This window comes from Artemia sp. Qi Xiang Cuo, chromosome 10 (assembly GCF_049724085.1).
Source record: "Artemia sp. Qi Xiang Cuo chromosome 10, ASM4972408v1, whole genome shotgun sequence".
Lineage (NCBI taxonomy): Eukaryota > Metazoa > Arthropoda > Branchiopoda > Anostraca > Artemiidae > Artemia > Artemia sp. Qi Xiang Cuo.
Genome location: NC_142803.1, coordinates 13,428,991 through 13,444,724, shown reverse-complemented (window position 1 = coordinate 13,444,724; position 15,734 = coordinate 13,428,991). Strand labels below are relative to the sequence as shown.

At 34.2% G+C, this 15,734-nt stretch overlaps 1 protein-coding gene across 1 annotated transcript in view; it reads left to right on the top strand.

Moving 5' to 3' along the window:
* Positions 1-2,369: 2,369 nt before the first annotated feature.
* The window catches only part of LOC148947490 (uncharacterized), a 154,336-nt gene continuing 140,971 nt past the window's right edge, over positions 2,370-15,734 (top strand). Inside the window, exons 1-2 of the mRNA XM_089095736.1 lie at positions 2,370-2,415; positions 5,160-5,324. Coding sequence (XP_088951862.1) covers positions 2,370-2,415; positions 5,160-5,324 — 211 coding nt within the window. The remainder of the gene's footprint in view (positions 2,416-5,159; positions 5,325-15,734) is intronic.

Below are 15,734 nucleotides of genomic sequence, written 5' to 3'. Positions count from 1 at the left end.
GAAATTCTTTTGCACAAAGAGGAGAGGGCCCTCAAAAAGCCCAAAGAGGAGGTTGTAATCTCTGGTGCTGTCTGTGGATTAGCTACCCCAATTAGTTGTGTGAATGTGGCTTGTGGGTTTTCTTAGAAGAGCAGCAACTCTAAATCTTTTCATGATCATATATGATAAAAACGAGACTGCTTGAGCAAATAATGTGTCAGAACAACAATGCAAAACAGGATAAAAATGAGGATGTTGTTTGGTGTCAAGTAGATTTATATTGGGGCTTGTCAGCCTATACTAGGAAATCAAAAGATTTTACCCTTTGTGCAATAAATACAACCGCTACCTCCTGGAAAGAATATTTTACTCAGCAGCCATGGATTTCAACTTTGGCAAGCATAGTTCTATCATTGGTGGTAAGAAGTGCTGTAGCAGACAGGGTTTTCAAGAGTGCAAAAATAATTGTTGCTGCCATTTTCTATGTTGGTACCAAAGCATGTAAAATAGCCTATTTTTGTCCATTATAGCTACAAGTTTGTCAAAGGTTAAAAGGAAAGTGATGGAGTTTATTTTTAGGTGTGTTCTGACTTGTGTTTATTCTGTCTTTTTAAATTACCAGGGAATTGACAAAATGGGGAATTTAATCCTTAACGCTAACTAAACTAAAATGTAATGATAGAATTAAAATTTCAAAATATATCATGCTCTTCTTTGTAAGATGTTGCCTTTTTTTATATACAAGCTTTTCTTTACAAAATGCTGCCTCTTGTTCTTCTATCACCTTGGAATGAACAGTTCTTAAAGAACAACATGCTAAGCTTTCTCAAAATTGGGTATGCAAAAAAAAATCAAATATTAAATCCTAGTTGCTAAAGTAAAGCTTTGATTGTTTGATATGCTTACCCACCTTGTCTAAGTACTTCCACAACCATGGTACCTTAATTGCCAAAATGGGAAGGAGAATAAATAATCTCTTTCATTCTCAAAGGAGTCTGGTGAAACGTTTAATCTTAAAACCTTTATTAGGCTATATAGTTCTTAAGTGAGAGGATTCAATCTTAAGGCAATGAGAAATAATAGCTTCTGTTCTGTAGAGAGTAATTGTTTAAGGGGTAGGGAAGCCAAAGAAGTGGAATAAAGGTTACAAGACCAGGAAATTCTGACATGAAGCAAGACATAAACTTCAGATTCCATTGAGGATTCATAAATTAGCCATGGATTTAAGGTGCAATTACATTTGTTTAATTCCAGCTTTAGAGCTTAATTTAAACTACATTTTAAATAACTTATATTTTCGGATTAATTCAAATATTAGGCAGTTTAAGCTCTTGCCATCATTCATATGGGTTAAAAGAATGTATGTGAAAAGTTAAGATTGATATCTTGTCCAAGGTTTGGTCATGGTAATGAAGCTAAAAGTGAATTGTGGACCAAATTTTGATCAGAATTGATACCAATTTAGTTTTCAAAACTTTTTAAAAGTAGCTGAAAATTTTTCTAAAAATTTTTAGAGGAAACGAGGAAACGCTAAAAAATTCACGGTTTGTCGCCAGTAATTTTTCGGTGGTGGCAGAATTATGTCCGCCACCGCTGAGTTTTATGTTGGCGTGGGTTTCGGGTTTGTTTTTAGTTGCAATCTGTATTGGGTAATTAGTCCGGAGCAGGGTGTGATAGTAGAATACGAATGTGTTCGAGGCAAAATTGATGGTTCTAATGGCTCCTTCTGGTCAGAATTGATAACATTTTAGCTTTCAAAACTTTGTAAAATTAGCCGAAAAACTTCTAAAAATAGATAAAACGCCAACAAATTGAAGTCGCGTTGCCAATAGTTTTTCGGTGGTGGCAGAATTGTGTCCGCCGCGGTTTTGGGGTCTATTTTCAGTTGCAATATGCAATGTTTAATTAGTTTGGAGCATAGTATGATAGCATAAAACGAATGCATGCAAGGCACAGTTGAAGGCTCTTATTGCTTCTTCTGAATTTTCTGGGGTATATATAATCTTTACAAAAAAACAAGCGTGAAAAGTAAACAAAACCAATGAAAAAAAAAAAGATTTATAAATTTCAATGAAAGCCAAAAATTACATATTTTACATTGGTTTAATTCTTATATTACCATACTAATGTATTTTTTAATTATCTTAATAATTTTTAGCTAAGAGCGAGGTGCAAGCTCCTTTCATATATGATTCATAAATTCAATAAGCCAAAATTATATATTTTATATTGGTTTAATTCTTATATCATCATCCTAATGTATTTTAATTATCTTAATAATTTTTAGTCATTAATCCTAATATATTTTGTATTTTAGGACTCTCCTGACTAAAATCTGTGTTGTATCCAAGTTCCAATGATAGTATTTTACTTCTCATAGTTTGCTGAAAATGGCCGATCCCATCACAGTTTCTGAGGATTCTTTTATTAAAAACGGTAAGTTGTACAGTTAATTTTTTAAGTGAGCATAAAAGAAAAGCTAATTTGTTCTAGAAAACAATTATTCTTTTTTTTCCTTCTTGCTCATCAAGTGGTCTTAAGAACAGCAAATTAACTGCATAGGTACTTGAATCTAACAATTAGGAGCTGTGTGGTGATAAAGTGACTTCTTTGTGACGCAAATCTCATTTAAACTAAATTTATTAGCATTGATTTTTATCTTTGGGCAGATAATTAAATCATCTGGTTAAGAATTGTTCTGCAAATCTTCTCTGTGCAGATATGATGCATCAATTTTTCTGTCAAAGATGGTGTATTTGTTGAGTTTTAGATGGGAATTTCCAATCATAATATATGTAAGAGATAAATAAAGTTAGTTGATTTCAGCAGCTAAACTGTGGGAGACTATATTTTGTATATTATGTTATGGGAACTAATGCAGAAAACCCATATTGATTGGTATTTTTTTACTTTTAATTGTCTATATTTGTGATTGTTAAGCTGTAGTTAAGTTTTGATGATATTGTGTTTTTAGTAACATCATTTTGCGAAAAAATTTTAATTGAAAAGGCTAATAAGGCCCTAAATGAACTGGCAAGGCTTATGAGATTTAGCTGTCTATCTGTTAATGTCTTTAAGACGAATTTCATGACTTTTTATAGGATTGGCACTCCCATTATTTTAAATGATAAAATTTGTCTGAATGGTGTATTCTTAAATCAAGCTTTTAGTTTTTAATATTTTGTTTTATCTTGATTGCAATTTGAGTTGGAAACTACACTGTGACGCAATGTCAGCAAAAATGGCAAGAGGATTGGGTCTTATAAGAAGGCTAAGAAATAAGCTTCCACCAAAAATTCTAATGATCCTCTATCATTCTCTTATCAATCCGTATCTGTCAAATGGTGGTTTGCTGTGGACTAGTTCTTTTGTTTCAAGTTTTAAAAGAGTCCAAATTTTAGAGTACTTTTGAGAAAATTTTAAGTCTAACATGTTTTATCATTGTTATGAATCTAGATGTTCGGCAGGGATTGTGTCTGAGACTTGAAGTACTCAAGGATAATTTTAATTTTTGTGTTTTGCTTGACTATAGGTATTAAATTCTCTCCTGGACGGTATAAAGGTGGAAGTTCAGTTAAGCCGGTTCAAGAGTTAGTTGAAACGCTAGCTCCTGGGAAGTTGTTAATGATTTTTTTTTTGCGATTTTTCATTCATGAGTGAAGTATGAATATGTATAAGTAGATTTTAAGGATGGAAACAACCATCATATACAACCCAATGCGTTTCTCCAATGATAGTTGAAAGATTAGGTAAGCATTCTTATGTTTAATAAAGTATTTCTCTCTCTCTGTAAAATGTTAATTTTTTTGTTTTTTTTTACTAAGTTGACTATAATAAATTTAACAGAGGGAAGGAGGGCCAGGGTTCTGTTCCCATGATTTATTATTATTAATTTTGTGGGGAGGAAGGGGTATTGGGCTCTGGAGGACCAGAGGTTAAATTCCATAAGTCTTGGAATAAAATATTGTCAATAAATCGTGGTTTTTTTGGGGGGAGCGAGTGTGGGTCGGCCATGGAGGGCCAAAGGTGAGTTGCCATAATTTTTGGAATAAAATATCGTTAAGACGTTTTTTTGGGGGAGGGGGTCGGACCATGCAGAGAAGGCCAGGGGTCAGCTCGCTTGAGTTTTGGAATAAAATATTGTTCGTAAGTTTTTTAAGTGGGAGTGGAGCTTTGGCTTATCTGATCTTTGAAATATTTTCAAAACCCTTGCATAAGAACCTTATATGTCCCTTGAACATGATATACAATGCTTGCCCCAGGGCTCTGGGGTTGCTTTTTTACCCTGGAGTTTTTTAGCCGATCGTTTGACTTTTTTTGACAAAATGGCTATCTCAAAAACTCGATCAGATGGATTTAAGATAAAGAAGGCCCTCCGGTCCCTTTTGATTCTTAAAAAGGGAACTAGAACTTTGGATTTCCAGTAGAATAAGCCCCCGACGAAGTTATACGATCTTTCCTTCCATAAAAACCTTGGTATGCCCTGGGGTTCCGGGGGGCCGTGTAAACCCCGGAGTTGTTAATCTATTGTGGCTATTTGAATCCCTCTATCCCTGTCTTTCTGAGAAGTTCTATATCCCTTTCTCTAGTATTTACTGATTAATTCTGTTTTGAGCAACATGTAAATCAGAAATATTTGATTGGACGCATTGCGGTAAGCCACTGGGGGTTGGCGGAGGGGGGGTCGATTTGCCGTCAGGTTACTTTTGACTCTTAAAAAGGGAACTAAAAAGTATGGTTTACTTTGAATGAGACCCTCCGAAGTTTATGCTACCATTCCTTTCATAAAAAAAACCTTATATGCCCTGGGGGCATAACTTTCGGCACTTGTCTCTAGGTTCTTGGGGGGGGGGCGGGCTGTGTTATTCCGGTATTTTTTTTTTTATTTTTTATGGGCAATTTAATACAAAAAATTGGTATCGTTTAGGAATGTAAGGTTTTAATTCGTTCTATGTTTGTGAATTGTGTTGAATAATTCTGGTTTTCTTTTGCTTTATAAAAAATGTATTTTTGAAAACAGATTTTGAAAAAAGCCAGAATATACGTATAATTTTATGTATACATATAATTTCTGTATATTTACATGTTTACACGTACTAAAACGAAAAAGCTGTCAGATTTGCTTTTTAAGCTTTACTGTTAAATTGCTCAATGATTGTTTAATTTAAATTTTGTTTTAGAAGTTGAAGAGTCTTTACCAGGTAACATCGAGAAGCCCTTTCATCTTCCAAACCATCTTTTGTCACCAAAAGGTGAATATGTTCCTTTGGTCAATTTACCTAGCATATCAGGACAGTGTAAATTTGAAAACGACACCCAGAAATTCAAATATTCTAACAATGAAGGTATATCTGAAACATTGTTTTTTTTGTTGATTGAAATGTATTGGCTAATATTTTATTGGACAAAAATAGGACAAAGGGACTTAATCTTAAGATGTAACTTTTGTTTTATCTTATTCCAATGTGCAATTGTTTGCCAAACCATTTTTTAGTTTTTCATAAAGTATTTCACTTGAAAGTGGTTTGGTAGGTTTTGTTACCAAACAATTCGTGATAACAAACTGTTAGTAAAGGAACTCGGCTCAATAGTAACCGAAACTCTAGAAAGAGGTATTTTGATACCAATACATAGAGCAAAAAAATCAGATTCGTTTGCCAATTTCAAATATATAAGTTTTATTAAGTTTAGTCTTACGCATAAGAGGTTACGAGCCTGAGAAAATTTTCCTTATTTTCAAAAAAAGGATGAAACATTTAAGGAAATTATCGGAATCTTAATCAAAATCACAATATCGGATTCAGCTTATCAGAGAACCCTAAAGTTGAGGTTTCAAGCTTTTATCTGCAAAAATGTTGAATTTTGTATTTTTTGCCAGAAGAAGGATCATGGATGCACGTATATTTGTCCTTTTTTTGTACCTTTTTTTGTTTTTTTTTCCAGGAGTCATCCGAGAATATTGTGAAAAGGTTCATTAAAAGTTCTAGTGTCCTTTTTAAGTGATCAGAAAGATTGGAGGGCAACTAGGCCTCCTCCGCACCCCTTTTACCCCAAAATCGTCCGATTTTTTTTCAGATAGCCATTTTGTTTATCAGTGTTGAAAAAATCAATAATTATGCCTTTGTTTATAACATGACCCCCCCGCCCCATAGCTCCATGGGAACGGTCTGTAAGTTATAAAAATTGCCCATTGTTTAAGCATAGTGTTTGTTGTTGTGAAGCATATATGCATTTTAGGGTAAGAAGAGAAATTTTTTGCCGTTTTTTTCACGGGGGAACTTTCAATGGGGAGGGAAGGTTTGAGGGGGTGAATTTGTCATAGAAAATTATACACTGGGGGAATTTGCCAGAATTTCCATACATTTTTCATCTTTTTATTTCTTGCTTTCTCCTTTCCGTCTCAATTTTAAGCTTGGAGTTGTAAGGGGTAATTGCCTGGGTAAATTTTCACTGGGATTGTATAGTCTAAAGGATATATTCAGGGGAAGAGTATTTCTTCCCACGAATTTCTTGGGATCATTTTAAAAAAGATCAGAAATTGAATATAAAAAAGGATCAACATTAAAACTTGAAACAAACAGAAACTATTACTTCTATGAAGGGGGTTATCTACCCCTAAGCAACTTGCACGTTAAGCGTAAGTTTTAATTTTTTCCTAATTATTTAATAAGGAATCCGGTAAAAATATGTTTGTTTTATTATAACAATAATAATTTTTTATCAAAAGTACTAAAAACTTGAGCTTAAAGAACGTGGTGTTGAGGAGGAGGCAATCCCCTTCAGTTACGTGATAAATTCTGTTCGTTTAAGTTTTAATGTTGCTCTTTACTTCCAGTTGAAACAACTTGTTTTTTTATTTATTTAATTTTCAATACGCGTGATAATAAGACTTAAAACTACATCTCTATATAGATTATACAATTCATATTTATATTGTATATATTTCTTTATTAATTTGGAGATGAATTTGTCTAATATATTGATTTAACTTGAATTTGAAATAAGCAGAAAATTGACTGTTATGATTGGAACTGAATAGAAGCTAGACTGAACTCCGTATATTGCTAGAAGAACCTTGCGAGTCCTATTGAATCTTTAAAAACAATGAAAGTCACGTTTTCTTAGGTCGTTAAAATAATATTTCAAATCGGGATAAACCATTTGAAAAGAGAGTGAAAAACAATTACAAAAAAAATACCGGATATTTGCAGATGAAAGTGTCACTGAATGTGTGACCAAAGTATCCGAAATTTATAGATTAATCGCTTTTCACTGCTGATAAGGGGGACTGGTATATAAAACGTCCCGGCTCTTTCTTCCATGTTAAGTATTTTTAGCTTGTCTGGTGACAAAACTCCCCTAAAGGCATTTATTTTGGTTTTTATCTGTTCCCCTGATCTAGCAACATAACCTGAGTTGTTGTTTTTTTTTACTGGCCTTTCTAAATTGGGCTTTTTCGTGCAAATTCTATTTCAACTTGTCTAAGAAAACGGTACACACAAGTAAGAGACCACAGCAGAACTCAGATCTCCCAAGACTGAAAGTTATAACTGCTTTTCGCAATATAGAATCCAATATTTTTAAAAATTCTGGCTGGATGATTAATGTGCCATATCTTGTAAAGAGCTACGAAGAATTATTAATCAAACATGTGTAATTACCTCTTAATTCATTTTGTAGTCTGAACCTTTCTAAGATCTTAGACTCATTATAGGTTTTTGTGGTCTTAGGGGCTTAGGTCTCCATTATTTTAACAAAATGGCTATCTCAAAAATTCGATCGGATGGATTTTAAGTAAAGAAGTCGGGAGGGCTGGTTTCCCTCCGGTCCGTTTTGATTCTTAAAAAGGGAACTACAATTCTCAATTCCCAATAGAATGAGCCCCCGACGAAGTTATACCATCATTCCTTCCATAAAAACGTCTTACGCTCCAGGTTCTGGGTGGCTGTATAAACCCGGAGATGTTACTATGGGATTTTTTATCTTTTTTGTATAAAATGAAAATCTAAAAAATTTTAAACGCCGCGTTGGTGGAAAAAACGGTTGGTTGGGGGGGGGGGCTATTTGACAACATATAATTTTTTAATCAAAAAGGGAAAAAGAAAGACTGATTTACAATCGAATTAGCCCCCTCTAAAGTTTATGCTACCATCTATTCCATAAAACCTTATATGCCCCAGGGGCATAACTTAAAACCCTTGTCCCCAGGTTGGGGTGGGGTGTTATCCTTGGAGTTTTAGTTTTTTGATTTTGGGTCAATTTAATCCAACAACTCTTTCTATGTTATGGATTTCAAGTTTTGATTCGTTCTATGTTTGTGAATTTGCTTTAAGTGTTTCTGTTTTCTTTTTCTTTATGAAAATTAGATTTTTAAAAACGATTTGTGAAAAAAAACCTGCATATATATCTGATTTTATTATTACATATAATGTCTGTATATTTATATTTTTTACTAAAAAAGAAAAAGAAACTAAAAAGCACGTGACTAAAAAGAAAAAGGGGTCGGGTTTGCTTAGTAAGCTTTATTATTAAACTTTCCTATGTCTGTTTAATTTAAATGTTGTTTTAGAAGTTAAAGATGCTTTGCCATGTGACAGTGAGAAGCCCTTTCATTTTACAAACCATCTTTTGTCACCAAAACTTAAAGATGTTCCTTTGGTTAATTTACTTATCATTAATCATATGATATATAAAGCATATAAGGACCATGTAAATTTGAACACAACACTCGGAAATCCCAATGCTCTTGCAATGAAGGTACATCTGAAACATTATGTTTTTGTTGATTGAAATGTATTGGCTTATATTTTATTGGATAAAGGTACTTAATTTTAAGATTGAACTTATGTCTTATCTTGTTCCAATGTTGTGGTATTTGCCAAACTGTTTTATTAGTCTTTCATAAATATTGTTAAATTTTCACTTGAAAGTAGTTTGGTAGGTCTTATTACCAAACAGTTCGGGGTAACGAACTGTAAGTAAAGAGCAACCTGGGTCAATAGTAAAAGAAACTAAAAAAAAAATAGAATTTTGATACCAAGTCATACATCTAAAGAATATGAATTAATGATGATTTCAAATATATAATGTTCATTAGGTTTAATCAAACAAAATAAAGGTTATGAAAATTTTCTGTAGAAATTGTTTGATTTTCGAAAAAAAGGAAAAACATCCCCTAAAAGTCAGAGTATCTTAAGGAAAATCACACCATCAGATTCAGTGTATCATAGAACCCCATTGTTGAGGTTTCAAGCTTCTGTCTGAGATCGTTTGAAAATCGTTGTTTTTTTCATTCTCAGAGATTATCTTATTGACCCAGTGGTCCTAGAGTACCATATAGAAATTATTTCATGTGCCCCTTCCTCGACCCTCGCTCTTTTTACTAAAGTCTTTAAGTTTACCCCATAGCAACTAACGAAATCGTTTGAAAAAGTTCTCGTCATCGTCATTAAATGCGAATTAAAAGTCAGTCAAATTATGAAGTGAGATGAAATTTCATTTATGAAAAAGGTCAATTGTTTATATTATCGACGGACAATTTGTCTCTGGTCAAATGAATATACAATTATGTTAAGGTTTCATTCAAAAGGAAATTAAAAAGTTCTAGTGCCTTTTTTATGTGGCCAAAAGATTGGGGGATAACTCAGTCCTGACCTACCCAAGTCTCCCCTAAACTCAAATGTAAAAATTTTGATATATCCAATGTGTTAATAAGTTTTTTATTACCCAAGAACTATGGGTCTTTTTCTCCCCTGACCCCCCCCCCGCAGTCCCGGTGGAATCGTCTTTAAGTTATATAAGTTGTCCATTTTTTGCGCCTAGTGTTTATTGTTTAGGAGTATGAATTCATTTCAAGAAGGGAAGACGAATTTTCTGCTGTTTTTTTTTTCACGGGGAACTACATGGGGAGATATAGTTACAGGGGGTGAACATGTCACAGAAAATTATACACTCGGAGAATTTTCCAGAATTCCTATAAAAATTGTTTTTTATATTTCTTATTTTCTCTTTTTTCGTCACAATTTTACGCATTGTTAAGGGTAATTGCCCTTAACAGTTGCTAAGGTTAATTGGCTGGGTAAATATTCTCAAGAATTTAATTGTCTAGATCACATATCCGTGGAGGTTATGCCAGAAATCCTGGGACTATTTAAAAAACGATATGAAATTAAGTTTTAAAAATAAGTTTTTCAACTTGAAGTAAGGAGCAACATTAGAACTTGAAACAAACAGAAATTATTACGTATATGAAGGTGGTTTCCCCCTCCTCAGCACTTTGATCTTTACGTGGGAAGTTTGAATTTTGTCTCAGTTCTTTAAAAAGGGTTTCTAAAACACTGTGTTCATTTAATTTGAATAATAAGAAGCGTTTTTCTAAAGTACTAAAAACTTTAGCATAAAGAGCAAGGTATTGAAAAAGATATATAAGCTGTAAAAATTATAAAAATCACACAAGGGTTCTCTTTATTAATTAGAAAAAATTGAACTCAGAGGGTAACATGTGTTGAGCATTGGTATTTTTAAGAATAGGGTAGCAGCTTCACAAATTTTCTAACTAAGGAAAATCACAAAAGAAATGAATTGCTAAACAAAAATGCCTATTAAAGTTTTATGCAAATATAATATTTGTACATAAATTTTTATTTTAGCCTTTAGCAGACGTGCAACTTAATTCAACTCATTTGACCCAATTTTAATACTTTCTTTTTCATAGGCAGCGCACTAGAGCTGCCTAAGTAAATAATAATTTAGAGACAATGTGTTTTTTTTTCTTCGATAGGCACTTCGTATCGAAGAAATTGTCGTAGAAGTTCGAAAAGGGCTCATTCGATTGGAAATTGGGGTGGCTAGTGCCCTTTTTAATAGTCGAAAGTGATTGGAGGGCAACTAGCCTCCTTTCCCCCACGCCCATCATTCATCCAAACACATCCAATCAAAATTTTGAGATAGTTATTTTGTTCAGCGCAGTTGATTTCCAGATAGAAAATATCTTTTTGAGGAGGACACTCCTCCATAACCCTCAGGGCAAGGGTTTATAAGTTATGCCCTGAGGGCATATAAGAACAATGTTGGCACAATATACCCTTTATTATTTTTTTCCTTTGGAGCAGGGCACTTCATATGGAAGGGGTAGTCCTACAGGATTCAAAAGTGGCTCCTTCGTTTGTACCTCGGTAGTCCTAGGACTCTTATTAATATTCAACCGGGCTGGGAGTGTCACTCGCCCCCCCACGCTCCTCCGTCATCCCCACGCCGCCCCACTAAAGTGCGAGATATAGATTTTGTTCGGCATAGCTGATTTCCAGATAGAATGGGTTTTTCAGGGGGATACTCCGCCACCACCCGCCGGGCAAGGGGTTTTAGTTATGACCTGGAACTATATAAGTTTTTTTTAGAAAGTTTTGTCCCAGTAACTTCAAACAAGGCTGCTTCGATTAGAAATTAAAAGGGCTCGTGCCATTAGTAGTAGTCTACAGTGATTGGAGGGAAACTAGCCCCCCCCCACCCCCAGCAGTCCACAAATCACTACAAAACCAAATTTTGAGATATTCAGTTTGTTAAGCGTAGTTGATTTCCTCATAGGAAATATGTTTTTTCAGGTGGACACTCCTCCAAAACACTCGGGGCAAGGGTTTTAAATCATGTACTGAGGGAATTCAAGAACGATGTTGGCGCAATGTACTGTGTATTATTTTTTTTTCCTTTAGAGAAGGGTACTTCATAAGGAAGAGGACATAAAAGCATATAGAAAATATGTTTTGAGGAGCACATTTCCCCACTACCCTCAGGGCAAGGGTTTTCAGTTAAGCCCTGGGGGTGTATAAGGTTTTATAGAAGGCGTAGTCGTAGAAACTTCAAAAAAGGTTGATTCGATTATAAACTCAAAGAGCTCAAGCCTTTCTTAATGGTCGAAAGGGTTGGGAGGGCCGCTAGCCCCCTCCCCATGCCCATCATTTTCCCAAACACATCCAAGCAAAATTTTGAGATAGCTTTTTGGTTCAGCGTAGTTGGTTTCGAGATAGAAAATATGTTTCCGAGAAGGACACTCCCCCAGAGCCCTCAGGGCATGGGTTTTAAGTTATGCCTTGGGGGCATATAAGGTTTTTATAGAAAGCATTGTCTTAGAAACTTCTAAAAACTCATTTGATTGGAAGTTCAAAGGGCTAGGGCCCTTTTGATTGGTCGAAAGGGATTGGAGGGGAACTAGCCCCCCTCCCACGCCCCTCAGCAACCCCCACACGTTCTCTCAAATTGTGAGTTAGTCATGGTGTTAAGCGTACGTGATTTCCAGATAGTAAATATATTTTTCGGGGAGGGCACTCCCCCACAACCCTCAGGGCAAGGTTTATAAGTTATGCCCTGGAGGCATATAAGGTTTTAATTGAATTCCTTGTCATAGAAACTTGAAAAGGGACTCATTCGATTTGAAGTTTAAAGGTTTAGTACCCTTTTTAATAGTCGAAAGTGATTGGAGGGCATCTCACGCCCACATTTTCCCCAAGCACATCCAATGATAATTTTGATATAGACAGTTTGTTCAGCGTAGTTGATTTGCAGATAGAAAATTTGTTTTTGAGGAGTTCACTCCGTCACAACCCCCAGGTCAAGGATTATAAGTTTTGCCCTGGAAGCAGAAAAGATTTTTAATGAAATAGTTGTCATAGAAACTTGAAAAAAGGCTCATTCGATTTGAAATTCAAAGGGATAGTACTCTTTTAGATAGCCAAAAGTGATTTGAGGGCAACTAACCCCCCTCCCTCACGCCCATGCATCTTCCCCAAACACATCCAATCCAAATTTTTGAGATAGCTATTTTGTTCAACGTAGTTGATTTCAAGATTTGGAAATTAGGTTTTTAAGGAGGACAACCCTCCCCCACAGCCCTCAGGGCATGGGTTGTAAGTTATGCCCTGGGGTCTTATAAAGTTTTTAAAGAAAGCGTTGTCGTAGAAACTTCTAAAAGAGCTCATTCAATTGGAAATTCGAAAGGACTAGTGCCCTTTTGAATAGTTGAAAGTGATTGGAGGGCAACTAGCCCCCCTCCCACGCCCATCATTCCCCCAAACACGTCCAATCAAAATTTTGAGATAGTCATTTTGTTCAGCGTGCGTGATTTGCAGATAGAAAATATATTTTCGAGGGGGACCCTCCCCCACAACCCTCAGGGCAAGGTTTGTAAGTTAGGCCCTGGAGGCATATCAGGTTTTAATTGAAATTTGTGTAATAGAAACTGGAATAGATACTCATTCGATTTGAAGTTTGAAGATTGAGTTCAACTTTTAATAGTCTAAAGAAACAGGAGCAAAACTAAACCTCCTCTCGCGCCCACCTGGTCCCCAAACACATCCAATGAAAATTTTGAGATAGCCATTTTGTTCAGCGTAGTTGATTTCCAGATAGAAAATGTATTTTTGAGGAGGACACTCCCTCACAATCCTCAGGGAAAGGATTATAAGTTATGCCCTGGAGGCATATAAGGTTTTTATTGAATTAATTGTCGTAGAAACTTGAAAAAGGGCTCATTCGATTTGAAATTCAAAGGGATAGTACTCTTTTAAATAGTCAAAAGTGATTTGAGGGCAACTAACCCCCCTTTCATGCCCGCTTTTTCCCCACACAAAGTCAATACAAATTTTTAGATAGCCTTTGTACTCAACGTAGTTGAAAGTTTTGGAGATTATGTGTTTCAGGATGAAAAACCCTCCCCTCACCACCCTCAGGGCAGAGGTTGTAAGTTATGCCCTGGGTCTCTTAAAGTTTTTTTTGGAAGCGTTATCGTAGAATCTTCAAAAGGGCTCATTTAATTGGAAATCGAAAGGGCTAGTGCTTTTTTTAAGAGTTTAAAGTGTTTGGATAGCGACTAACGCCCCTCTCACGTCCACCGTTTTCCAAAGCACATCCAATAAAAATTTTGCAGGCCAAACTATAAAGTCTTAAAAAAAGAAAAAATTGAAAGTATTATTTTCTTTTTCCCTGAAAAGATTATGTCATTATAAAACAAACAAAATTAATTTAAATTTTTTTTTCCACAAACTAAGTTTTTCATAGAAAAGTAAAGAACTACATTAAACAAAAAATTAGCAAAAATAAGATAATCTACCAAGCGTGAAACTACCACAAATAAGCATTGATAAATAAATGAAACCCAAAACGAACAGAAATTACATTAATAAACAATAATAGAAAATATAATTGAATGTGCATTGTCAGTTTAATATACATATACTGATATTTAGTAATCAAAAGGTTTATATTATTTGATTTATTAAAATTATAAAAGTAAAAACATTTATATTTTTTCAGTAAAGTGCAAATTTTGTTCTGGCCTTGGGAAGGCCTAGGGGTTTTGCGCCCAACTTATTTTAATTTCTGTTCGTTTTGGGTTTAATTTATTTATTGATGCTGATTTGTGGTAGTTGCACGCTTTGTAGGTTTTATTTTTGATTTTATTTTTGCTAATTTTTTGTTTAATTGAGTTCTTTACTTTTCTTTGAAAAAGTTATTTTGTGAAAAAAGTTTTATAAATTAATTAACTTAAAAGACAATAGCTTTTGTTTTGTGTTTCTGTCATAATTCCAACCTTTGATTTGAATTACTATTGAATATATTCAATTTTCCTTAGTCAAATTCAATATGATATTCTAGAAAATTCGATCTTGTGTCAAAAACTCAATAGATATAAATTTTCGAAGCGCAATAATAATATTGCTGGTAAATTGTTTAGATTAGAAGAAAGGAATAATTGCACTGATTCTATATCTTTTTTTTTACTATATCGAATACATAATAATAACAAAGTATTTTACTTTTTTTTTAATTTTTCCATTTGATCAACTATTTTTCTATTTGATCATGTTATATAGGGGATTAGTATGAAAAATGATTTGCCTAGTTCGTTTTTTTGCAGCCTAATGATATACATATTTTTCTTTCCTTAGGGCGTGTTGCTTCTCTCCATTCACTGTGTTCAATTTTTGTGTACCAAAATAAATCCTTTTATCACATTTCAATTAATTATCTTTAAATTTTGCGTCAAAATGACAAAATTGTTGGCGATTTTTAGTTAAATTTCTGTAAAGCGATATAATTAAAGAGCAATAAGGTTTCAAAAAACCAACAAAGAAAAAAATCTCAGGGACAAAAAAAAAGTCTAGCAAGTAAAATAGTCCCCTGGGGATTATTTAAAATCTTAACTCCCTCATTGACTGTTGATTCACTCTTTAGAAGATTATTATAAATCGAGTCAGTATTTAAACTACCTGTGTCCCTATTTATCGAAAGGTTAGCAAATATATGTTTTTTAATTTCAATGGCTTCTCTCGCCCATTGTGTCTACCCCTTATCATTTGAAATAGCTAAGGCCTCATCAAATTTTACAAAGTGATCTGGTTAAAACCATATATGTTCTGCTAAACCTGAAACGAAAGTTTCCGGACGTTTGCTTAATTGTAGGGTTTTTATTCTATCGAATTTCGATATTCAATAAATCTTTCAGCAAATTGTTGGTGAGTCCCACCAATGTTGAAATTCCCACAAGAACAAGGAGTTTTATGCACCAAACTGACTAAATATCCCGGGGTTAAATCTTTCCCAGAATTAAAAAAAAAACTACCCATTGGTCCCAACGATTGGAAACAGGTATCAATGTTAAATTTACGCAAAATCTGTGAAAGTTTCTTACCCAAACCAGGTACATATGGCAATGAAATGGAGCTTTTTGATACATTTAAATCTGAAAACTGAGAAACCCCAAT